General features: G+C 34.7%; 1 protein-coding gene across 1 annotated transcript in view; it reads left to right on the plus strand.

The window, feature by feature from the left end:
* TSBP1 (testis expressed basic protein 1) overlaps positions 1–27,104 on the plus strand; it is a 97,866-nt gene extending 70,762 nt beyond the window's left edge. Inside the window, 1 exon segment of the mRNA XM_035030414.1 lies at positions 26,050–27,104. Coding sequence (XP_034886305.1) covers positions 26,050–27,104 — 1,055 coding nt within the window.
* Positions 27,105–27,617: the final 513 nt, after the last annotated feature.

The following is a 27,617-nucleotide window of genomic DNA, read 5'->3' on the forward strand; positions in this document are numbered from 1 at the left end:
ACTCATCAACTCAATAGCAAAAAATCTGATTTAAAAGTGAGCAGCAGAACTGAATTGACATTTTTTCAGAGAAGACAATACAATGACCGACAGGTACATGAAAAAATGTTCAACATCACTGGGAAATGCAAATCAAAACTACAGTGAGATATTACCTCACATCTGTTATAAAGGCTATTACCGTAAAGAGAAGAAAAAAGTGTTGGTGAGGCTATGGAGAAAAGGGAACCATGTCCACTGTTGGTGAGTGCACACTATGAGGTTCCTCAAAAATTAAAAATAAAACTATGATATGATCCAGCAAACCTACATCTGAATATATATGTGAAGGAAATAAAATCACTGTCTCAAACAGAAATCTGTACCCCTATGCTCACTGTAGCATCATTTACAATAGCTAAGACATGGAAACAATCTCACTGTCCATCAATGGATGAATGGGTGTCTATACATATATATTCACACACACAATGAATGGGTACATATATAGATAACACAATGAAATATTATTCAGTCATAAAGAAAGGAAATCCTGCCTTTGGTGACATCCGTGGACCTTGAGAACATTATGCCAAATGAGATATGCAGACAGAGAAAGATAAATGTTCTCCCCTATATGTGGAATCAAAAAAAGCTGAATTCAGAACTAGAGAGTAGAATGGTGGTTGCCAAAGGCTGGGGTGGGGTGGGAGAAATAGGGAGATGTTGATCAGAGGGTACCTACTTCCAGCTACAAGATGAATAAGTTCCAGAGATCTAATGTATAGCATGGTGACTAAAATTAACATTACTGTACTGTATATTTGAAATTGTTGTAAGAAGATCTTAAATGTTATCACCCCACACACACACACACACACACACACACAATGGTAAATATGTGAGAGACTAGAGGTGTTAATTAACCTTATTGTGGTAATCATACTACAGTATATACATGTATTAAATCACCACATTGTATACCTTAAACTTACATGTTATATGTCAATAATATATAATATAAATGAAGTTTATATATTATAAAATCAGTGTGACAAAATCAAGAAGCCAGAGACAGATCCTTATATAGGAGAACAGATTTATGACTCAGAAAAGGAGGAGCCTTTCTTTTAAAATACCCAGAAAACAAGTAACATAAATGTTAACTAACAAAAATTCAAAACTTTTTATTGACCAAACACACTACAAATAAGGTTAAAAGAAAAGAGGCAGTCAGACTGAGAGAAAATATTTGCAGTGTGCATAACTATCAATGTTATCAGCATTAAGAATATAAATACAATCTCACAATCAGTAAGAAAAATAAATTAAATGATTTAAGGATAAAAATAAACAGTTCATGACGCCTGGGTGGCTCAGTTGGTTAAGCGACTGCCTTTGGCTCAGGTCATGATCCTGGAGTCCCAGGATCGAGTCCCGCATCAGGCTCCCTGCTCAGCAGGGGGTCTGCTTCTCCCTCTGACCCTCTGCCCTCTCGTGCTCTCTGTCTCTCATTCTCTCTCTCAAATAAATAAATAAAATCTTTAAAAAAATAAAAAATAAAAAAAACAGTTCACAAAATAGAGAAACTGAATGCTAATAAACATAAGTTGCCAAATCTCATTAATGATCCAAAAAACAACATAAAAATGAGATACTACTTTTCTCAAAATATATTGGCCAAAATTTTAAAGCTTGACAAGATCAAATATTTATTAAAATATGTGGTAAAGGGGCATCTGGGTGGCACAGTTGGTTGAGCATCAGACTCTTGGTTTCCATTCAGGTCATGATCTCAGGATTGTGACATAGAGCCCCAAGTCAGGCTCTGTGCCCAGTGTGGAGTCTGTTTAAGACTCTCTCTCCCTCTGCACTCTCTCTCTCTCGAATAAATAAATGAATCTTGAATTCTACTTCTGGGTATAAACATGAGTAAAGTCTTACATTGGTACATAAAATGTCATGTACAAAGATGTTTATCGTGACATTTAAAAATCAGAAATAAATTAACATACATAAACTCGTAAGATAGAATAATATACAGCAGTTTAAAGTGAACTAACTCGGGGCGCCTGGGTGGCTCAGTTGGTTAAGCGACTGCCTTCGGCTCAGGTCATGATCCTGGAGTCCCTGGATCGAGTCCCGCATCGGGCTCCCTGCTCAGCGGGAAGCCTGCTTCTCCCTCTCCCACTCCCCCTGCTTGTGTCCCCTCTCTCGCTGTGTCTTTCTCTGTCAAATAAATAAATAAAATCTTTAAAAAAAATAAAAAATAAAAAAAAATAAAGTGAACTAACTCTACATGTCTGTGTATATAATTGAAAAAAGATCTCCATAGTGTTGAATTAAACAAGCCAGATGCAAAATATTTCCTGATACAAACTGATATTAAAAGATGACACATAATAATAAAAAATAAGTATTTCAGATAATTGAATAGCAATTTATGTATCAATATTTTTAAAAAGATGATACTTATGCAAATTAAAGCAAAATATATTGGAACCCACCATATTGCTTAAAGATCCACATATATATCAAAGTACTTTTAAAAATTACTGGATACACGCTGAATGCTTAATTGAGGGAAGAAAATGAACCTGGGATTGGTGATTCAAAGGGATTTTAGACACCTCTTTATTATTTTTTTTCTTAGAAGAAAAATTGGGAATATGACAAACATTACATTATAGGTAGTATGATTATTGATTTCTGAGATATTATTATTTTTTACAATATCTCAAAAAGAAAGCAAATAAAACAATAATGCTGTGAAGCCCTAAGAATCCATAGCAACATTTGCTATGGTCACCAGTGTGTCCACCTGCAAAAGATCCAGCCTCTCTTACAATGCACCCTGTTCCTTCAAGCTCTGAGAATCTCTAAGGGAGTGATGACACATTCTCACCCACTAGTCTACCAGAACAAACATCTGGTTCCTCTTATTTTATTCACTGTCCATGAGGCTATTTGAAGGAACCCCACTTACTTCCATGAGTGATGCCCTTCTTTGTCAAGGCGCTGCTTCTGAAAAAAACCACTGATCTTCACAATGACTTGGGGTGCTGGGTTCCATGAAAAATGAAATTTTCATACTTTGCACTGATACTTATAATCTGAGCCCCAAATTAGCACAGCTTGAGTTCAGTCTCATAATACTACTTCAGTGAAATTGCTGCTTAGTCAACTGTGAACAAAAATACACACACACACACACACACACATTCTTCCACACTCAAGGAACAGTTTTCACCATTAATGCAACCGAAATTCATAATACTTAGAAAACAATAATTTTCTTCTTTGTGGGTTTTCTCATTCTTACATGTAGTTTGATTACTCAGAGTCATAGTGTATCAGACACCTCTTTTTCAAATCTTACTTTGTCATCTGATCTCTTCTTTGCTTTTTCACACCTGGCTTTTTCTAGTGATTCCCTAGAACAAAAGAACAAGCTGCCCCAAAAGTGTATTAATTATTTTACCTCTTGCTAGATTAAAAAAAAAGAAAAAACCTCCTTATAACTTTGAAATTATTTTTCCTAGCCTGATCAAGTTTTCAAAATCTTACAGCTAAAAATTTTCCAGGACTTAGGCACAAAATGTCATATGATCACCCCTCTCCCAGCAATCTCTTTTGCTCACCCTCATGCTCTTGTAGTAGAGATCATTGCATGCCTTCATATACCCCATACCTGTTTCACCTTTATATAAGGCACAAAATCTTCCTAATGGGTGCTTGAAGAGAACAGAGGGAAAGGAGGAGCACTCTGATGCTGGCTACATTAGGGAGAATTTTTTCCTTGATTCAGTAAACATTTGTTAAGTGCCTGCTCTTGCAGAGGCCATGCTAAGTGTGGGGTTCGATGAAGCTCTCACTGAAGGGAGTGACAGAGTAGGCAAATCAAGTAAGGAATCTTAGTGAGGACTGCAGAGATGGAGTTTGTGGGTGCAGACTGGAAAAGTAAAATGACAAAGGAGGACCAAGAAAGTAGCTCAACTAAAATAGGTTGGAATATAATACATTTCCTGACTTCACACAATCAGGGATCTAGAGGAAAAGGTAAAGTAAGCCCCATCACTAGCTCTGGATCCTTCCTTCCAGGACATTCCCAAGGCAAAGTGATCCCTGCTTAATCATCCTTTTCACTATTGTTCAGTGTGTGATGCTCATCCAGGAATGGCATCAGTGAAAATGTGTTTCTGTTTCATCAGACAATCACACTAATTTGTTTGTTTGTCTTTTTTACTAAAGCAAAACCTGAGAAATCTAAGAGTAAGTTCCATGTTTCTCTCAATTACATTGTTATCATGGGTTTTTTTATGGTATTAGTGGCCCTTTTGTGCTCTGTTTTAGTGTGAATATACCAAGACTTAAGATTTATATTTCTGACTCTGTAGTTTATTAATATTTTCAGCATTTCTCGCCTTTTAACTTCTTGTTTCTCTATTCCTAGCTCCAGTAGTTTGTTCCATTTTCAACTATCAGGGTCCACTTGGAGGTTATAATTGAAACTAACTGGTACTTAATGTGGTACTATAATAAAAAATAGTATTTATTCAGTAATTACAATGGCAGTTGTAATTACTCAGCACTTTATACATGCATATACATTATATCAGATGTTATTCCTATTACAAAGAGAATAAAAGAGTGAGACTAGGTAACTTGCCCATGATCCCACAATTATGAGCAGCAGAGATTGGGACTCAAATCCAGACTCTAAAGGTCCAGCAGTGCCTCCATCACAGTCAAATGGTGAGAAATATGGTCACCCAGCCCTAAGATATGTATGTTTATAGGGAAAAGAGAAAACTTTCTAAAATTAACATAATGAACAGTAATTAGCAAAACAAGAATCATAGTAATGATCATGATAAACCAATACAATCATTCCAAAGAAGTGATGGGAAGAGAGGACTAATAAGAAGAAAACAAAGTGTAAGTGACATAAAAATCTTACCAATGTTTGAATCAGCAGAGAGAAACCAGAAGGAAGAAATAGCATCTCCCAATGATTCCATTCTTAACCTTTCTTTCTAAAAAGGCATCCAAATTAAGAGGGACATTTGCAGAACAATCTGAAGATATTCATTCTCAAATCATATTGAACTGATTCTAAATACAGCTTTTGGTGGTCTCTCAAAGTCTTATTTCTGAAACTTCCAGCATAAAGTTTGAGAAGTAACTCTGCTGTTTATCCAGAAATCTTTCACTCACTTACTTATTTGATTTCTTTTTTGCAGCAAGACAAGAAGAACCAAGTAAGTTCTGTATCTATTCATCAATTCTGGGGTTGGTTCCCACACTAGTTATATCCTTTTCTGAACATGAAAGACCTTAACATTCAAATTTTTCAAGTTTGTGTCCCTTGTTTTTATATTAAATAACTTCCTCTAAAGTAACTGAGGAATTATTTTAGAAAGTAAAAAACCCACAAATGGCAAATCAAATACTGAGCTGGCTAAAGTTGACCTGGAATTAGAAATAATGCTTCTGAACATTTGTTGTAAATTGTCACCTAAGGGAAAATATGATAGTTGTAACTACTTTACTAGAGTTTATAAATGCTTTATAAGTTTAAAAAGTAGGAGATGTCAGAAATAAAATTCACTTGGCAAAGTTAAATTAATTGAGATGTTACTTATTCAAAATTTGTTTATTTATTTATTGAGGGCCTACCCTATGCCAAACACTGGGAATACAGCAGGGACCAAAAGTGAAGAAAATAACTGCCTTCCAGGAGTTTACATATGAATTTAAACATTCCTGACACATTTCTTATTCAGAGAAATTGGGGAGAATGCAAAGAAAAAGTAGTTCATTTCTCTCACTTCTAAAAATGGAGCTCTTGCATCTGACATATATGTTTTAGTAGTACTTGAGAGTATATTTGTCTTCAGTCATTGAACAGTATCAATGACAGTCATGTTCTTTGTATCCACTTTAAGACACCTGCAATTCTAAGAAACTCCCTTTCTGTTTGAGATTTCTGTTATGCACTCTCTGTGAGGTTTTTTTTTTTTTCTAAATGTAGCTGTTTCCATTTCAAAAGAAAAATAGACATTATATTTCTCATACCCTCTCTTCAGAATCCTACTAGAATATCTATGATTTTATACAAAACATAGACCATAAAGATTGGTGGAAAAAATAAACATGATTGATTTTTTTTCCTAGTAAGTTAAAATGTCCCACTTAAAACAAGACTTAAGGACATAATAGAGATCATATACTATTGCCTGAGGAGGGAAGCAGGAAAAATAAGATCTATCCTCGTTTCTAACTGGGCTGGAGCCACTCATGTGCACTGATCTTTGCTTACAGCATACCAACCAACTTCTTCCCTCTTGGATTACTAAATAATATCTGGAAAATGAAACTGAGAAAGAGAAATAATTAAGAGTGAGATGAAAATCTCTTCAGATTGCCCCCACTGACTTTTCAACAAAATACATTTTCAACTAAATATAAGGTAGAAATGACAGAGAACAAAGTGGGAAAACTCATGAAAGAGTAAGCAATGAGAGAAGAGAGTGGAATGAAAATGGAAGCAAAATTTATAGAAAATGAGGCTTTTCCAGCTCTGTGGTATTTCAATTTCTGAAAGAAACTGATGATAAAAGGAAAATAACACTTCTTTGCCCCTTTTTCAAAATGACTATGTTACTACTGGAAAAGAGAGACTAAAGTAACTCATGTCAAAGTTCTGGAGTTTGCTTTCCCTTTTCATTCTAGAAATTCCTATCTGGAAACAGTATCAGTAAGATTATTATCAATGTCAATTTCATTATCAGTGTCAACCTATACTAATAATTTGTGTTTGGATTTTAGCACATGTAGCAGTACCTATCAGTAAGTTCCTTTTCTTTTCATAAATCTGGCACAAGTTGGGATCCCTAAATAAGGAGAAAATTTTTTCTAACTCTGACCAATTACATTCAATGCTTGTCTTTATAAATATTTCCTCTCCATCTTGGCAACTTGCTGGGTAATTAGTTACTCAATAGAAAGAATAAACATTTGACTAAAAGACTAAGTATAAAAGAAATTTTTTATTTTATTTCCTAAAAACAATTTCAAAAAGCTTTTAATAACAAATAAAATTTACCATACCGCTAAAAGAAAAGATATATGCAGTGGGATACCACAAATGTGGAGATACCAACAAAGGGAGGAAAAATCAGGAAGATATCTCAGGTGTAAGGAGAGGAAAGAATAACTGCAATTAGCATTCAAATTTGCTATTGTTTAAAAGTTCTCTGCAGGATTTAAATCCTCCATACTAGATGAGAAAGAAAAGGAATGGCGTAAGCACATATGCTCTAGCCTACTCTGCCTTTCTACTAAATTGAAATATAAGGAAGCCAGTTAAATCAGATTGAAACTATTCTTGTACCACAAAAGAAATGCTAATCCCTCTTATTTCATTGTGGATGTTTTTACTGGGGGAGGTTTGGTGTCTTCCAAAGATCTCTTTGCTAATTACCTTGGAGAAAGAGAAGAAGGAAACTATATTTTTGATCCAGAAACTCTGTTAATATATTTTTATTTCATGTTATTCTGCCAGTTACTCCAGTACCTCTTGGTAAGTTATTATTCATCTATTTCTCTTTTCTTTATTCATCTATTTCTTAATTCCAGTGTCTTTTAGAAAATTTTCCCTGAAGTAAAGGGTTTCACATTCACGTTTTCAACCTCCTTTACCTCCCCATTATCTAGTACCTCTTTAAGTACAGATGAATTTAGAAACTATAATATGCTCAATGCCTAAGTAAATCGATAAATAAATGATAGAAAATTAAGGCCCTGAGGTAGTATTTTTCACATAATAAAAAGAAAATTTTAAATATGATAAGCAATGTCAGCAATGTTTCGGTAAAAATTATATATTTATACATCACCGATCCCATTCAAATTTATGTAACCCTTTTAGAAAGCAAACTTGCAGTGTGTTGCAAAATACAATGAAATACAGTATCTTTTAAACTCATAATTCCATTTCAAGAGATATGCTCTAAGGAATAATTCTAAATATGTAATAAAACCATGTGCATGATATTAATTTGTAAAAAAATGTGAGGGCAATATATTGCAGTGGTTAATAAAGGAATCAGATGGACCTAGGTTCAGTTCAGATCTCAACCAGAACACTTAACTAGATATCTGGCTTTGGGTAAAGTATTTAATTTCTCTAAAAATTTAATTTGTGTTATCTCTAATGTCTTCTCTAAATCTGATATTTTCAATGTCCTTATTCCGTATTACTGGAACAACTGATTTATTTATGTATAAGTCAGTGGAAAGCTTAAACCTCTACTGTTAAAAAAAATGATAATTAGGGAAAACAAGTACTGGTGGCAGTTTAAATATTTTACCAACAAATCAAGCCACAAGGGAAATCTAAAGAGAAAGAGCAACAGGAGCAAAGAAATCAGGACTCAGCCAAAAGAGAAAGGACATGAAAATTGTGAAAGCTAAGTTCAAATGTGGCAACACCTGATTCCTTCCTCCTACTAGGGCTTCAAAGGGTCTACCTTAGCGTACGTTAAGGTGAATGATTTCCAAGAGAAACACTTTTTCAAAAATTACCAATGAATGTGGACATTTTTCCCCAAATTTCCTAAGAATTGTATATATTTCCCTATCTTTATCTATTCCACCTGAAATCAAGACTTAAATTTTTCATGTCCTACTTAGTAAAGGATGATAAATTCACCAACTTAATTACTCAGAAAGACCATAGTAGTTACTCTTCCAAAGTAATCTTTCCAGAGAGGATCTATTTGTCTGTTTTTTATTGTTGTTGTTGTTGTTGTAGTATTAAAGTATAGTTGACACACAATGGTTTCTACAGGTATTTCTGGTACACAACAAAGTGACTGGACAACTCTGCACATTATGCTTTGCTCACAAGTGTAGCTACCATTTGTCACCATACAATACCATTGAATATATTCCCTATGCTGTATATTTTTGTTTTTGATACAGGATTCTGAAGTACCTCTAGTAGTTTAGTCCTTTCTTTGGCAGTCATAAAGAGCTTCAAAGTTGACATAAGCTAGTGTAATCACTTTAAGTGCTGTGAGAGAGCTGGGTATTTTTACCAGGTTATATAACATTTGTCCATTCTTACTGTAATTAAGAGCACTAGAATTAAGACAAATGAATTTGGTCAAGACCCTAGGTGGAGGTATGACTTTGACTTGGATGAGATTTTCTATATAAACTCACCAGTTGCCTTTCAGCAGCTCACCATATTCCCTCTACCTCATATACAAAGGGCAGCCATTTTCATCTAATGGCTGTATTTCAACTCTTCTAAATGACTGATGAGCAAAGAATGAATCTTTAATTTATTGTAATAACAGTCTTTATAGTCACTATTAGCTCAAAACTCATAAATAATGCTTATCAATAATGATTGTGAGAAATTAATATTTGATACTAACTGGAAACTAAAATCTAGACATTAATAACTCCTAACAACATAACAATAATAGTTTTTTTTTTTAAGATTTTATTTATTCATTTGACAGACAGAGACACAGCGAGAGAGGGAACACAAGCAGGGGGAGTGGGAGAGGGAGAAGCAGGCTCCCCGCTGAGCCGGGAGCCCGATGCGGGACTCGATCCCAGGACTCTGGGACCATGACCTGAGCTGAAGGCAGTCGCTTAACCAACTGAGCCACCCAGGCGCCCAACAATAATAGTTTTGCATGCCATCCCCCACCACTCTGTTGCCTGCTTGCATGCCATCCCCCACCACTCTGTTGCCTGCAGTTTATATAAAGTTGGGGGTATACTGATGCCTCCAGCATCCTTTGCCCTTTGCCCAAGGTTACTGGACAAAAGAATGGAGGAGTTAATTTATCCTATTTCTTTGCAGCTTCCTTCTTAGAAGGGAGGATAGTTTCAGGAAATATTTTCCATTTCTGCTATAAAGAGTATGATCAGTAACAGAATTTTGATGAGCTTAAATTTTGTGTTAGGTTGATTAAAGTTTGGTTTTGTTTTGTTTTTTCCCCCAAATCCATCAACACTGTTGCTTGGCAATTCTAGCATCCTTTTGACTCCCACAGGGTTCAGGTTTCATGCTCTCATGGGCTGTAATGACTTCTGTTAATGCAAACTTAAGTGGCAAATTTTCCCATCTCTTTGCTCTCAGATTTTTCGCATGTCCTAAAATTACTGATTTTAAGTGAGAAATCTATTGATGCAAAGGATAAAGAGGGCAGGCATAATACAGACTTTTCATTAAAAAATAGAATTTCCTGAAGTTATAAAGAATTTAGCTCAGATTAAAAAAAAAAACCTAAAACAATAATGTTATAGAGAATAAAGAATAGATCAAAGACATTATGAGGTAAGAGATTGAAATGGGAAGAAAAGTAAAATGAGTGATATCTAAATAATCATTGCGAGCTCCCAAAGAATTTTAAATTCTCATAAAAACTGATAAGAAAAGGAAGAGGAGCTAACCAAACTCCATTTTGCTTATTCTAAAGATAACTACCATGAAAGATTTAGGACTATTGGAGAGGATCAGGAGATTGAAGCTCTTGGGATTTCTCATTTGTTATTGTAACTGATCTTCATTCTACCCTATTCTCCACCCTTGAAAGATGTGCAAGAACCATCATCTTACATGGGTTACATGTCTTATTTGTGCTACTTCTTAAGCCAGATTTATAATCCTGATTAAACCCCAGAGATTACCAGAAAGAAAAAGAAACACACACAGAAAAATTATCATGACAAAAGTTTTTAAGTTGATAGTTATAAATAAACTTCCTGTACTGCAAAAAAGAACATGATGAGAGCTGACATGGTGATAGAGTTTTGAAAGGCAGAAAGAATGTTGAAATACAGAGAAGAAAATGAAGAAGGAATTTAAGTTACTAAGCTTTAACTGGTAGCCAGTTTCCTGCAAGATTGTGACCCTTGGACATGGTTAAGAATGTTAAAAAAATTATTTAATTAGAAAAAGTAACTTTACTCATATAACCCATCAGACAGGCCTTCCAAAATGACCTGGATATTTAGGTTATTAAAGTGCAGTTAATATTGAATTAATAAGGCATAGCATATTCATAGATTTAATGTTTCCCAAATCCCTTTTCCAATGTTCCAAGTAGATTTTCAATAGGAACTAAGTACATAATTTTTAAAAATAATAATATATTTTATCTTCTTTTTTAGTAATTGGTCCAGTAGCAGCTGGTAAGTTCTAATCACTTTCTCAGTTTCCTCTGGTCCTCTGTAACATCTGAGTTCCTTTATTTGCACTGATACTTTTGACACTTGGCCACTCTGAATCCTGAGAGTTAGATTATTTTCCATCTCTTCCTTTCCACATTTTCTAGTAATCCTTTAATTTACAAATAGTTTTGGGGTGAGGGGTATATCAAAGGTCCACAGAATGGCAAGGACAAAGAAAAAAAGTTGTTCATTTAGTTACAATATTGAATTACAGAAGAGAAACAAAGGGAAACAATGTTGATAAAATATGTTGGGGTCAGACCACAGGAAAAACCATGGAAATAACACACTAAGAAATTTATATTTCAATCCGAAGCTCTATGGTCACAAAGCAAAACTCCAAAAGATAAAAGGTGGAAAGCATATAATGAGAAGATATGAGTATAAATGAGAGTATTAGGAGGGACAGACTGCAAACGCAAACAAAGAAAACACCAACTTTAAAATAGAGTTGAAGACAAATAAGAAAGGCTGATCTTTGTCCTCTCCTTCATAAAGTTTATTATGTCTAAACCTGAACCAACACTGCTGGTCAGTGAAAAAGGGTTAGCAGCAGTACTTTGAAAGCCTTTTCTGACTTCTCCTCCTTGAAAGAATTGATTGAGACTTGCCTTTCATACCATTCAGGCAAACTACAAAAATGTGTGTTTCCATAAAAATAAACAAACAAAAAAACTGTTGTTTTTAATGCACCAATTAGAAAACAAGGATTAACAAAACTCATAAATGAAACCAAAGAACAAAAAAAATAGAAAGATGTTCCATGTTCATGAATACGAAGAATCAATATTGTCAAAACGTCAATTCTTCCCAAGTTAATCTATAGATTGAGTGCAATGCCTTCAAAATCCCAGCAAGATGTTTTTTTTGGATATTGACAAACTGATTCTAAAATTTATATGAAGAAGCCAAAGACCCAGAATAGCCAATACAATATTGAAGGAGAACAAAGTTGGAGGACTAACACTACTCACCCTCATGACTTACCTATAAAGCTACAGTAATCCAGATAGTGTGGTATTGGTAAGCAAATAGACAAATCAGTGGAACAGAATAGACAGCTCAGAAACAGTCCCACATAAGTACAGTCAATTGATCTTTGACAAAGGATCAAAGGCAGCACAATGGAACAAAGATATTCTTTTCAACAAATAATGTTAGGACAACTGGACATCCACTTACAAAAAAATAAATCTTCTTCCATATCTTATACTCTTCACAAAAATTAACTCAAAATGGATCACAGACCTAAATATAAAACTCAAAACTATAACACTCCTAGAAGATAACATCAGAGAAAAGCTAAATGACTTTGGGTATGGTAATGACTTTTTAGTATATGTGCTGCCAAAGTGAGCATTGGTAATGACTTTTTAGATGTAATAGGACATGATTCATGAAAGAAATAATTGATAAGCTGGACTTCACTAAAATTAAGAACTTCTGAAAACAAACAATCTGATTTTAAAATAGGCAGAGGATTTGACTAGATATTTTTCCAAAGAAGACATACAGATGACCAACAGACACATGAAAAGATGCTCAATGCTACTATTTATCAGGAGAACACAAATCAAAACCACAATGAGATATCACCTCACACTTGTCAGAATGGCTAAAATCAAAAACACAAGAAACAAGTGTTTAGGATGTGGGAAAAAAGGAACCCTGGTGCACTGTTGGTGGGAATGTAAATTGTTTTGCACAGTGGAAAACAGATGGAGGTTTCTCAAATTAAAAAAAGAAATACCATGTGATCCAATAATTTACCCAAAGAAAACAAAAACATTAATTTGAAAAGATATATGCACCCTTATGTTTATCACAGCATTATTCACAATAGTCAAGATATAGGAGCAACCTAAGTGACCATCAGTAGAGAAATAAATAAGAAAAATTCTATATTTTATATATATATAAAAAATTATATATAAATATATCCCCCTCATTATATTATATATATAATATATGTATAATAAAGAAAATTATATATTATATATATCCCTCTCATTTTTATATCAGAATCAGATATCAGGGATCAGAAACACAGTTCTTCTCTATTCCCACTTCCATAATTCTTCCTTCTAAGGTCCCATTCAAGATTTCTTGCAGGATACAGTGCTATATAGTAGGACAGCATATCCATCAGTATGAAATAAGAACCTGGTACTTCTCACTACCTTTATGACTCTCACTGTGATCCAAGTTACTTTCATCTCTCTGATTGCTCTGATTTCACCCTTGCCTTCTAGCCAGTACCAATACAACAGCCACAGGGATCCTTTTAAGATTCAGGTCACCCTTCTGCTTATGATCCACTAATAACTCTCCATCTTTCTTGATTCAAAGTCAAAGTCATTACAGCACCTCTCAAAAGAAGGTCCTGGAAGATCTGTCCCCTACAACTCTCTAATAGCTTTCTTTCATCTTATTTTTTTTTATTTTGTTCCAGCCACACTTGCCGTCTTTCTGTCCCTCAAATCGTCTAGAAACATTCCTACCCCAGACTGGTTTACTCATTGTCCTCTCTGCCTGAATTCTCCACTCAGACATCTGCATGGCTGATTCTCTCACCTCTTTCATGTTCTATCTAGTAGTTCTATCAATTGCTGAGAATGGAGTGTTGAATTTCCCAGGTATAACTATAAATTTTTATATCTCTCTTTTCAGTTTTATCATTTTTTCTCCCATGTATTTTGCAGTTCTTTTGTTTCATGCAACACTTGTAGTTTCTTGTATGTAGCTGTTCTGAAGAAATACAATGAGCTATGAGAAAACTCAGATAATTCAATAAATTTTGAAATAAAATTAATGAAGAGAATAAGTCTTTTACCTAAGAGATTGAAATTATTTAAAAAAATAAATTCTAGAATTGTAAAAGTCATAAATGAGATGAAGAATGCAATAGAGAACATAGGTAACAGGGCAGACCAGATGGAAGAAAGAATAAATGACTTGGAGAATAGGAATATAGAAATACTTCCAGTCACAAGAGGATAAAGGAGAAGAGAGGGAGAAGGATACGGAGAGTTTATTTAAAGAAATATTAGCTGAGAACTTCCCAAACCTTGAGAAGGAACGGAACATACAAGTCACAGGGAGAAGTCACTGTCATCTCCCAGGTGAGAAAGATAGTGACTTAGCCAAACTTGAGTAGCACAAGAGGTGAGAAGCCCCTCTTCAGAGGTCCTGCAGGGCTCTTCCTGCAAAAGTGTAGTGTTGTGACATGTCTTCTATGTCCCAGAAGACCAAGGTCTATGGGGGGGTGGTGAGAGTGAAGGAAATCTTCCATTGTAACAAGTAGTAATTTGGGTCCTGTGATTGATGGAGTGGGGGCAGGTTTTAACAGAGCTGTGGGCTCTAGTTTTTAGGACACGTGTAATTCAGCAGAGGACAAACACATAAGCAGAAATAATAAACTTAGGAACATGCATGGGGAAGTTCCTGGTGTGGCCCAATGAGCAGAGGGGTCCCACCTAGGCCACAGGTGTGCTCTTTAGTCAGTTTTCTGTCCCATCAACAGACCAGGTTAGAGCTGTGGATGTCAGAGTGTGGTCCCTGGAACATCAGCATCAGCATCCCTGACAACTCCTTAGAAATGTGCATTCTTGGGAAGCCTGTGTGGCTCAGTCAAGTTAAGCAATCCAGAGGAGTGGGAAAAAAAAGCTAGAGGTATCACACTTGCTGATTTTAAACTATACTATAAAGCTATAATAATAAAAACAGTATGGTACTGATATGAAAATAGACCCATGAACCAATAAAACAGAAGAACGAGGCCAGAATTAAACACCCACATATACAGTCAACTAATATTCAAGGAGGGAGCCAAAAACACTCAATGGAGAAAGGATAATCTTTTTAACAAATGGTGCTGGGAAAACAAGATACAAACGTGCAGAACAATAATAATAGTAGGGGATTTTAACACCCGCTTTTCAGCAAGTCAATAAGGAAACAATAACTTTGAATGACACACTGGAACTAATATATTTAACAGGTACATTCAAAAAGTTCCATCCTAAAACAGCAGAATACACATTCTTTTCAACTGCACATGGAATATTCTCCAGAATATATCACATATTAGTCCACAAAGCAACCGTCAACCAGTTCAAAAAGGTCAAAATCATCCATGAATCTTTTCTGACCACATGGCTAAGAAACTAGAACTCCACCATAAGAAAAAAATAGGGAAAGACCACAAATACATAGTGGTTAAATAATATGCTACTAAGCAATGAATGGGTCAGCCAGAAAACAAAAGAAAAAAATTTAAAAATACATGGAAACAAATGAAAGTGAAAATACAATGTTCAAAACCTTTGGGATGCAAGAAAAGTGGTTCTAAAAGGGAAGTTTATAGCAATACAGGCCTACCTCAAGAAGCAAGAAAATTCTCAACTAAACAACCTAACCTTACACCTAAAGGAAGTAGAAAAAGAACAACAAACAAAACCCAAAACCAGCAGAAGGAAGAAAATAATAAAGATTACAGCATAAATAAATTCTATAGAAACTAAAAAATGAAAAAAAAAAATAGACCCATGAAACCAGGAGCTGGTTCTTTGAAAAAAATCAATAAAATGGATAAACTTCTAGCCAAACTTATCAACAAAAAAGAGAAAAGACCAAAATAAATAAAATTACAAATAAGAGAGAAGAAATACCATAGAAATATAATCATAAGAGAATATTATGAAAAACTATATGCCAACAAATTGGACAACCTAGAAAAAAATGAATAAATTCCTACAAACAAATAACCTATCAAAACAGAAACAGGAAGAAATAGAATATTTGAACAGACTGATAACCAATAAAGAAAATGAATCAGTAATCAAAAAACTAGCAACAAACGAAAGGCCAGATGGCTTCTCAGGAAAGTTTTACCAAACATTTAAAGAAGAGTTAATACCTTTACTTCTCAAGCTATTCCAAAAAATAGAAAAGGAAGAAAAACTTCCACATTCATTCCATGAGGCCACTATTGCCCTGATACAAAAACCAAATAAAGACACCATGAAAGGGGTACCTGGGTGGCTCAGTCAGTTAAGTATCTGCCTTTGGCTCAGGTCATGATCTCAGGGTCCTGAGACAGAGCTCCGTGTCAAGCTCTCTGCTCAACGGGGAGTCTGCTTCTCCCTTTCCCTTTCCCTCTCCCTCTCTGATCTCTCTCGTTCTCACTCTGTCTCAAATAAAAAAAAAAAGACACCATAAAAAAAAAAGAGAGAACTACAGGCCAATATCTCTGATGAACATAGATGCAAAAGTCCTCAATAAAATACTAGCAAACAAAATCCAACAATACATTAAAAAAATTATTCACCATGATCAAGTGGGATTTATTCCTGGGTTGCAAGAGTGGTTCAATATTTGCAAATAAATCAGCATGACACATCACATTAGTAAGATAAAACATAAGAATGATCATTTCAATAGATGGAGAAAAAGCATCTGATGAAGTACAACATCCATTCATGATTAAAAACCCTCAACAAAGTAGGGTTAGAGGGAACATACCTCAACATAATAACATAATAAACTCAACATAATAAAGGCCATATGTGAAAAACTCACAGCTAACATCATCCTCAATGGGGAAAACCTGGGAGCTTTTCCCTTAAGGTCAGGAACAAGGCAACGATGTCTACTCTCACCACTTTCATTCAGCATAGCACTGGAAGGGGCGCCTGGGTGGCTCAAAAGGTTAAGCATCTGCCTTCGGCTTGGGTCATGATCCCAGGATCCTGGGATCGAGCCCCGCATTGGGCTTCCTGATGAGCAGGGAGCCTGCTTCTCCCTCTCCCTCTGCCTGCCACTCCCCCTTCCTGTACTCTCTCTCTGTCAAAATAAATAAAATCTTTAAAAAAAAATAGTACTGGAAGTCCTAGCTACAGCAATCAGAAAACAAAAAGGAATAAAAGACATCCAAATTGGTAAGGAAGAAGTAACACTTCCACTATTTGCAGATGACATGACAGTATATATGGAAAACCCAGAGGACTCCATGAAAAAATTGCTAGAACTGATAAATGAATTCAGTAAGGTCACAGTATACAAAATCAATATGCAAAAATCTGTTTTATTTCTATAGATCAATAATGAAGCAGCAGAAGGAGAAACTAAGAAAACAATCTCATTTACAATTGTACCCAAAATAATAAGATACCTAGGAATAAACCTAACCAAAGAGGTAAAAGACCTGTACTCTGAAAACTATAAAACACTGACAAAAGAAACTGAAGATGACAAAAAGAAATGGAAAGACATTCCATGCTCATGGATCGGAAGAAAAAATATTGTTAAATTGTCTATACTACCCAAAGCAATCTACACATTTAATGCAATTCTTATCAAAATAACAACAGCATTTTTCACAGAACTAGAACACACAATCCAAAAATTTGTATGGAACCATGAAAGACCCTGAATAGCCAAAACAATCTTCAAGAAGAAAAGTAAAGCTAGAGGCATCACGATTCTGGATTTTAAGTTATATTACAAAGCTCCAGTAATCAAAACAGTATGGTACTGGCACAAAAATAGACACATAGATCAATGGAACAGAATAGAAAACCCAGAAATAATAATATAATAATACTGTCAATTCAACTTTGACAAAGCAAAAGGAATATCCAGTAGAATAAAAACAGTCTCTTCAACACATGGTGTTGGGAAAACTGGACATTTGCATGCAAAAGAATGAAACTGGACCACTTTCTTATACCACACACAAAAATAAATTCAAAATAGTTTGAAGTCCTAAATGTGAGACCTGAAACCATAAAAATCGTAGAAGTGAACACAGGCAATAACTTCTTTGACATCAGCTGTAGCAACATTTTTCTAGATATGTCTCCTGAGGCAAGGGAAACAAAAGCAAACTATTGAGACTACATCAAAATAAAAATCTTCTGCACAGCAAAGGAAACAATCAACAAAACTAAAAGGCAACCTAAGGAATGGCAGAAGATATTTGCAAATGACATATCTGATAAAGAGTTAGTATCAAAAATATATAAAAAAAAACCTTATAAAACTCAACAACCAAAAAACAAATAATCCAATTAAAAATGGGCAGAAGACATGAAAAGACATTTTTCCAAAGAAGACATACAGATGGCCAACAGACACATGAAAAGTTGTTCATCATTAATCATCAGCAGGGAAATGCAAATCAAAACTACTGTGAGATATCACCTCACACCTGTCAGAATGGCTAAAATCAAAAAGACAAGAAATAGCAGGTATTGGTGAGACTGGAGAAAAAGGAGCACTGGTGCACTGTTGCTGGGAATGCAAACTTGTGCAATGACTGTGGAAAACAGTATGGAGATTCCTCAAAAAGTGAAAAATAGAAACTACCTTATGATCCAGCTATTACATTACTGGGTATTTACCCAAAGGATACTAAAATACTAATTCAAATGGATATGTGCACCCCTATGTTTATAGCAGCATTATTTACAATAGCCAAATTATGGAAGCAGCCCACATGTCCATCAACTGATGAATGATAAAGAAGTGGTATATATATATATATACAATGGAATGTTATTGAGCCATAAAAAAGAATGAGATATTGCCATTTGCAAGGACATAGATGGTGCTAGATTATATTATGCTAAGTGAAATAAGTCAGTAAGAGAAAGACAAATACCATATTATTTCATTCACATGTGGAATTTAAAAAACAAAACAAAAGAGGAAAGGGGGGAAAAGGAGAGAAAAGAGAGACAAACCAAGAAACAGACTTAATTATAGAGGGTAAACTGATGGTGGTGGGTGGGAGGGTGGGTAAAATAGGTGATGGGGATTAAGGAGTGCCCTTGCTGTCATGAGCACAAGGTGTTGTATGGAAGTATTGAATCAGTATGTTGTACACCAGGAACTAATATAACTCTGTATTTTAACTAACTGGAATTAAAATAAAACCTTAAAAAACATGAAGAACAATAAAATTATACCTCTATCTCACACAACTCACAAAAATTAACTTGAAATGGATCACAGATTTAAACATAAAACCTGATACCATAAAAGTCTTAGAAGAAAACGTAGAGAAGAAGCTCCTCAATGCTGGTCTTGGCATTGATTTTCTGGACATGACACCAAAAGCACAAATAACAAAAACAAAAATCAACAGGTTGGACTACATCAAATTTAAAGGCTTCTGCACATCAACAGAAACAGTTAACAAAGGGAAAAGACAACCCATGGAATGGGAAAAACTTTTTGCAAACCATATATTAGACAATGAGTTAATATCCAAAATATATAAAGAACTCATACAATTCCATAGCAAAAAAGAAGCTGAATACAAATTTGGCAGAGGAACTGAATAGATATTTTTCCAAAGAAGACATCCAAGTACTCACCAGGTACATGGGAAGTGGTCAACATCACTAATCATCAAGAGAAATGCAATCAAAACCACAATGAGATATCACCTCATACCTGCTAGAATGGCTATGATCAAGAACACAAAAGGTAAGTGTTGGCAAGGATATGGAGAAAAGGGAACCTCTGTACACTGTTAGTGGGAATGTAAATTGGCTCAACCACTATGGAAAACAATGTGGAGGTTCATCAAAAAATTAAAAACAGACCTACCATATGATGCAGCAATTCCATTCTGGGTATATATCCAAAGGAAATGAAAACAGGATATTAAAAAATACATATACGTTCATGTTTATTGCAACATTATTCACAACAGCCAAGGTACAGAAACAAACTAATTGCCCATACCAATGGATGACTGGATAAAGAGGATGTCTCACACACACACACACACACACACACACAGGATATATTCTTCGACAGTGAGAAAGGAAGACATCATGCCATTTGCAAAAACATGAGCATAATATGCTGAATGAGTAAGTCTGACAGAGGAAGACAAGTACTGTATGGTATCATTTATATGTGGAATCTGGAAAGCCAAATTTATTTAAAAAAGAAAGTAAAATGGGGGTTACTAGGGGACTGTGGGTGGGGGGATAGGACAGGTGCTATTCAAAGGTACAAATTTACAAGTAGTAAATAAGTCCTAGAGATCTAATGCATAGTATAGTGAATATAGACAACAATATTGTATGACAGTCACCAAACTTGCCAAGAGACTAGAACTTCATGGTTACAACCACAAGAAAGGATCATTATGTAATGTCATAGAGGTTCTAATTATTGCTACAATGGCAATCATATTATAATATACTAATGTACCAAATTAACATGTTGAACACCTTGAATTTGTACAATATGTAAATATATTTAATCAAAATATTTTCATAAAATAGCTAATCACAAGATCTTTCTAAACAGTAACAGGCCAAGAGGAAGGGGAGGGATAATGGAGGTTCCCTACATCTAAATAAAAGGAACTTAGTTGTTCATGACACAGATTCTGCCCATCCAGTGCAGAAGAGTGTGGCTTTGTGTAAGAAGGGAAAGCCCAACACCTACTGATGCTTTTTTCTTATCTCTTTCAGTGGACAGCTCTGGAAAAATCAGTAAGTTTGGATCATTTCTTTGCCTTACCTATTTCTGTGTCTAGGACCTTTGAGTTTTTGTTACCCAATTTTTTTGTATTTCATGTTCTTCTACCTTAGAGTAGTCAATATTTCTTAAATAAGTTATTTTCTCATACTTTTCTTCTTTTCTTTTGGAACAAAATATAATGGTCTTGTCTCATAATTCTGGTTATTTTCTACCAAAGATTATTGGTAGCATGTATTCCCAGCTAGTCTACCACAAGGGAGCCTGTTTTCCTTGTGCTATCATCTGACAATGGATAATTTTTACTAAAAAAAGAAAATCACCTAAAATTGACAAAAAGAGTAAGTGTCAGGACAAGGTGGTGATTTTGATAATTGGCCAACATTACATATTTTTCCAAATGATCTAAAGGGGAGTGGGTAAAAAACTGACTTATGAGAGAACAATGAAAGTAGGAAATGCTATAGTTTGAAATTTAGTAGAATAGATATTACCTACCCAAGGATTCTATCCCATACATTAACAAATGGCATCCTAAAGAAACCTGTGTCTGTGAAGTAGGATGTGGAGCGTTGGCCAGCAGCACTCCTGAGGATGAAACAGAGGGTTTTATAGTACTTGGTGGTGCTGTTTCTGCATTCACCTACAAAGGGTATTATTATTGGGAGTGGGATTTTCCTTGAGTTAGAAAATTCCCACTGATCGATCTTTTGTGTTTTATTTTTAGCACTATCTCCTATGGGTAAGTTATTCTCAACTGTGATATTTTACATTGTTTATATTTTCTGGATTTGCTGTTTCTACTCCCAAAACAGAGACTTGTGTTTCTAAGGACATTTTAAATTTTCCTATTCTCCAGACTCTTCTAATATTTTAAATAACTATTTTTGGAGAGACAGCTGTAGAGGAGATGAAGTTCATACAAAAGGATGCCATAATCTCTGGCCATCTTCTAGGCTCTGAAAAAGAATCTCCTTTCTAACTCCCAGCAAACTATAATGAAAGAAAGATTGGTTTCTAAATTTTGTGAGTTTTTTGCTGGTAATTTAGAACTCTTTTTGTGGTTATAAGTGAAGGTCCACTGAATCATATTACCAGAAAAAATAACTAGTTAAGAAAAAAACTTTATCTATTTTCTCTTGCCTTCTAAGTAACTTTACTTTTGAGGAATAGTAGGTATTGAGCCCTTCTATATACTGTGCACTGTGCTAGAAAAACCTTATCTCTTATTCTTAGCCTGTCTGCTAGCTATTGTTATTCCCCACTTTACAAATCAGTAAATTTGCTCACACTTGCCTAAGGTTAAAGAGTTGGTAAACAGCACTGTCAGGATCTAAATCCAGGACTTCTTATCTCCGAAGTACATACTCTTTCCATGCCAACACATTGCCTTCTATACTGAATCACAAAGGCCTTTTTTGTGATTAGTCCTGAAACCATATCTATAAATAAAATGTTTGTAAATACAAATACACATCCACTAGAGAAGATATATAATTAAATGTATGCAAAAGAATAGTTTTAAAAATAAAAGACATCCCATCTAGATTAATGTTTGGCTTTTAACTGCTTTCTAAATTCAGATTTCCCATCAGGATTATTTAATGCCTCAGCTCTTCAAGAAAATCATATGAAACAGAATAATAATTCTTAAAACTCTGTAAATATACAACCATAAGAAGCAAGTAAAACTTAAATTTAGTAAGCTATATTTCAGGCATCTCAAACTTTCCAAACACTAATAAACACAAAATATATCTTTATATTTAATTGTTCCTCTTTCTCAGTTCACCCTAGGAGAGTGGGTTTGTGAGTAGGAGGAGGTGAAGTTGAAAGGGATAATTGTTTTCTTTGCATTCACAGTACAAAAAATAATATACATTCAGAGCAATCATGATGTATCTGCCTCTCTCAAACGACCTCCCCACATGGGGAAGGTGATACGAGTGTGTATGTTTTCTTTACAAAAAGAAAGAGGGCTTTGGGAAGGAATCATAGGCTAAGGCCCTCCCTGGAAGTGAATTCATTTTTAATGACTATGGTTTTTTTAAATTGCCAGGAAAAAAATCAGTTCAACCTTTTAAAACTTTTTCTTGTAAAAGATATATTCTTGTTGACAATATTTTAAACATATTCTTCCCAGTTGATATTTTTAGCAAAAAGAGATTAAGGTTTAATTCATTGTTCAAAGAAAGATATAAGACAGATCAGCTCATCAAACTTCATCACCCTTTCAAGTTAAGTCTCTTAATTTCTCATCTCCATATATGATTTTTTTTTAAATGTTAATTCATGGACTGAGATCTACAATGAGTCATGCCCCTAATGCTTAACAGATCTTTATGGTCTAGATCTGAGTGTGCTCTCCCTGACAGCCACTGGGTAAAGAACTTCATAGGAATATTTTTCTAATAAGGCCCATAGTCTAGTTATTTTAAGTATCATATAATTAGAATTATTACTATGATAGCTAACTCATGATATCTTTTAGCTTTAACAAAAATTAATCCAGCTTAAAATCTTTAAGTAGCCTGCGTACATTATAATGATTGCCAAGGTCTTGATTAAATATTTCCCTTATAATTAGAATTTTGCCATATAGTCTACTGTGTGCAATAAATGGACTTTCAGCCAGCGCTTACAAATCTTTATATTATAGAGATTATGAGATCCCAGGGGAAAAAAAGATTTATGCAGTATCTAGAAATTTGAGAGAAAGGAGGGAAGAACTTAGGATTTGGTGGAATAATGATTTGTAGCTTACTTCTACAATGCAATTAAGTTCAAGATGGAAAATATACAGCAAAGATATTAAAACAACCAAAGATATGAAGATACTATTAGAAGTGACTAGAAGTATTTTTTAGTTTGGTGGGAAAAAGAATAAAATTCTTTAAAATCCTATAAAATTAGGAAAAGTGTAACTAGAATAAACATTGTTTCTTTAAATCCTAGAATACTTACCTTTGATTAACAAAAATCTATATAATTTAAGAGATAAAGTTAGCTTAAAAATGGGTCCTGCAGTAGTATACACAGTAGTAAATATGAAAAAAATTATTCCCAAGAGATGGTAAAACTAAAAATATTCATATATTATGAAAAGTCAGCTTGTTAAGGACCACATTCCACCAAATTTGTAAGGTTGGAAGCTTCAGTGGAAAAACATGCTCTTCTCCAGACCACACCACATCCTCCCAAAAAACAAGGGTCCACTGGTAGTACTGTCAGATTTCAAAATATTCTGAACTCTCTTTTTAAGTACAAAAATACTTAGGATATATTACTACTGATTTTCATTAGTAAATTGGAAGTGGGCTTATCTAGAATAAAATGTCAGTACCCATATCTTATTAAATAATCATTAGGGAGGAAAAAATACACAAAAGGTTCAGAAAGCATTATTGTAAGGTTCTTAACGTTATTCTTAAGATAACTACAGCATCTCTTTGGATTCATAGTTACCTTTACCTAATGCAGGTGTGTCTCATCTTTTGCAACTTGTAATTCGGTTGTGTGTGCATCAATATTTCAGACATCAAACCCTAAACATACCAAAAGGCTATTTCTATGAAAAAAAATGTTAATTTTTAAGCAAGAAATCTTCCTGTAAAGCAATTAAGTATTCCTCTAAAGAATTGGGTTGGAACTAAGAATGTCTTGTCTTGATAGATCAGAGTTTTTGCCTATATGATCTCATTTGGTAGTAGTAATAGCCAATATTTATTGGACTACTTACTATGCTCCATGTACTGCATTGAGTGCTTTACTTAGATAATATTATTTAATCCTCATAACACCTCTGTGAAGTAGCTACTACTATTGCACCCATTTTACAGATAACAAAGTAAGGTTTGCTAAGTAAGCTCACCTGACTAGTTACGTATGAAGCCAGGATTTGAACCAGTCTGTCTGTACAAGCGATGCTCCTTAAACATTTGTCTAGAATCCTTAAATAATTCTACAAAGTGGGCAGAGCAAACTAAATATAAGGAAGGTGAGTCTTTGGGATTTACCCAAATAAACCCAGCTAGCAAGAATACTAAACCCAGGTGTTCTGATTCAGCTTTTAAATTCAGTATTCTTTCTACTACATTAAATATTTAAATCGGTTTTCTTAAAGGAAGGTATGCCATTGCTCACAGCAAGAACCCACAGTAACATTTCCTGGTAACATTTTTTTTCTTAATCAGGGAGCCAAATCACTAAAATAAGAAAAAAGAAAGCAGAAGCTAAAAATTTCAGTTTGGGGGCACCTGGGTGGCTCAGTCGTTAAGTGTCTGTCTTTGGCTCAGGTCATAATCCCAGGGTCCTGGTATCAAGCCCCACATCAGGCTCCCTGCTTAGTGAGAAGCCTGCTTCTCCCTCTCCCACTCCCCCTGTTTGTGTTCCTTCTCTGGCTGTCTCTCTCTCTGTCAAATAAATAAATAAAATCTTTAAAAAATTAAATTAAATTAAATTAAAATTAAAAATTCAGGTTTTATTAGATCACACAGAAATTGAGACATAGTAGAGCTGACTTACCTAAACATGGGAAAAGGGACCAGAAATTTTTGCAAAGTGAGTTTGCAGGTATCATAAGGAGCAGTCTTAGGCATTGGTTAAGACTGAACTCTGAAGTCTGACTTTTCAGGTTCAAATCCCAGCTCCACCACTTACTGACTCCAAGGCATATTCACAGTCATTTAAACTTTCTGTACCTCAGTTTCTTCATCTGTAAAATGGGGATAATAATAGTACCTGCCCTATATGGTTGTTGTGGGGATTAAATGAGTTAATACTTTATATAAAATGCTCAGATCAGTGAGTGCCTGATATATGATAAGCACCCAATGATTACCAGCTAGTACTATTATTACTTGTGAATAATGAGACATTCTTATATTCAATATCCAAAGCATATTTTGAGTTTTTTCTATTTTAAGAAACAATTATTGCATTTTTGCACAATTTTTTCTAAAAATAAATTCCATTTCTTTTCAGAATACATCCTCCTTTAGCTATTAAGTATTATTCATCAGCCATAATGTACTGAATGTATGCCAACCAGTTCATTTGTAATACATTTTACCTCTTCTTTCAATAATCTTCCAATTTATTGAAGAGAGTCTGGAATATTATCAATACTTGTATAATTTTAAGTGTAGAGTTCCATCATTTTACATTTTCAGGAAATCTCAAGTTATCTCCAGCTTTTCAGTTTTAAGACAAAAAATAAACCAATATCAGGGGGAAAAGTAGGAATAAAGACAAAGTACTTGATATCTGAATTGTGCACTTTTGTTGTGTGCTCAGTTATATTTCCAGGTTACATGGATGCAGAACTTGCAAAAAAATCAGATTTCAAGGCCAAGATTCTAAAAAATGGAGCCACTATAAAGTCTGAGAGCAGCCAAGAAGAAAACAAGAAAACATTAAAGAAAGAAATCACAGATTCTGATGAATCCTTGACATCAAGGCACAAACCAGAGTCAAAAAGCAAAGCAAAAGGCACTGAGTTGGAGAAAGGCAAGATAGGAATGGAGGTCAAGGAAAAGGAGAGTGACACCAGGATACTAAAAGAGGAAGACCAAGTAAAGGTGAGTGACATGGGAATACCACAAGAACAGGAGGCCCAAGTAGAGATGAATGATACTGGAATACCACAAGAACAGGATGACCAAGTAAAGAAGAGTGAGTCTGGAATACCACAGGGACAGGGATCCCAAGTAAAGAAGAGTGAGTCTGGAATAAAACAAGGACAGGAATCTCAAGTAAAGAGTGACACCAGAATACCAGAAGGACAGGAGTCCCAGGTAGAGAATAGTGAAGCTGGAATACCACAAAGACAGGAGTCCTCAGTAGAGAATAATGAAGCTGGAATACCACAAGGACAGGAGTCCCAGGTAGAGAATAGTGAAGCTGGAATACTACAAGGACAGGAGTCCCAAGTAGAGAATAGTGAAGCTGGAATACCACAAGGACAGAAGTCCCAAGTAGAGAATAGTGAAGCTGGAATACCCCAAGGACAGAAGTCCCCAGTAGACAATAGTGAGTCTGGAATACCACAAGTTCAGGGGCCTCGAGTAAAGAGAGAGAGCTCTGAGGATCAAGGAAAGCAGGGAGATGCAAGGAAGAAGACAGATACAGAAGAAAATGATGCTATGAAGAAAAGTGATGAAGGAAAGCACAAAGTTAAAGGAAAGAAAGAATCAGAACTTAAGAGAAAAAAAAAAGTTCAGTAAGAAGCAAAGATAAGTAAGGGAAGAAAGTACAACAAAAAGATGGAAAGAGTAAGGGCAAATAAAATGAAAGGTCATAAGTCAACTGATTATTATGATTCCCATCCTCCAGATGCAAGTCACAACCCAGTTATTGCTTAAATGGATCATAATTATAGAATCCCTTTAATTTATACATCTACAGAATGTCTACTATAAACGTTTCACCATTTTTAGTCCTCTCGGCCACAAATCTCAGCTTCCAATTCTTTGTTTTCTAAGTTGATACTTTTATGACTTAGTGAAGAAACTGGATACTTTCTGAAATAAAACATTTTGACTAAAGAAATGTATAATTTCCTTCTACAACTATTCTATTAACTCAGTGACAGCCTAACCAATCAACCAATCAAAGCTCCTCATGGTAGGCTAAATGTTCATAAGGCACTGTTCTAGCAATAAGGGGTACAGAAAAATATATTTTTCTGCAATAAAGATAGCTCCCTGCAATAAAATAGCTTTTAATACATATAGTGATATGTGTACAAAGAACAATTTTTTAAAAGAAAAATCTGTCAGAATGTAGTTTAGATGGATGGTATGATTTAACAACCTCTTGGGATGAGAATATAAAGGGGATAGCTTCCTGGGAAAGGGAATGGTGGTATATGTGTC

The sequence above is a fragment of the Mirounga leonina genome, unplaced genomic scaffold (genome assembly GCF_011800145.1).
Source record: "Mirounga leonina isolate KUSES-001 unplaced genomic scaffold, KU_Mleo_1.0 Mir_366, whole genome shotgun sequence".
Lineage (NCBI taxonomy): Eukaryota > Metazoa > Chordata > Mammalia > Carnivora > Phocidae > Mirounga > Mirounga leonina.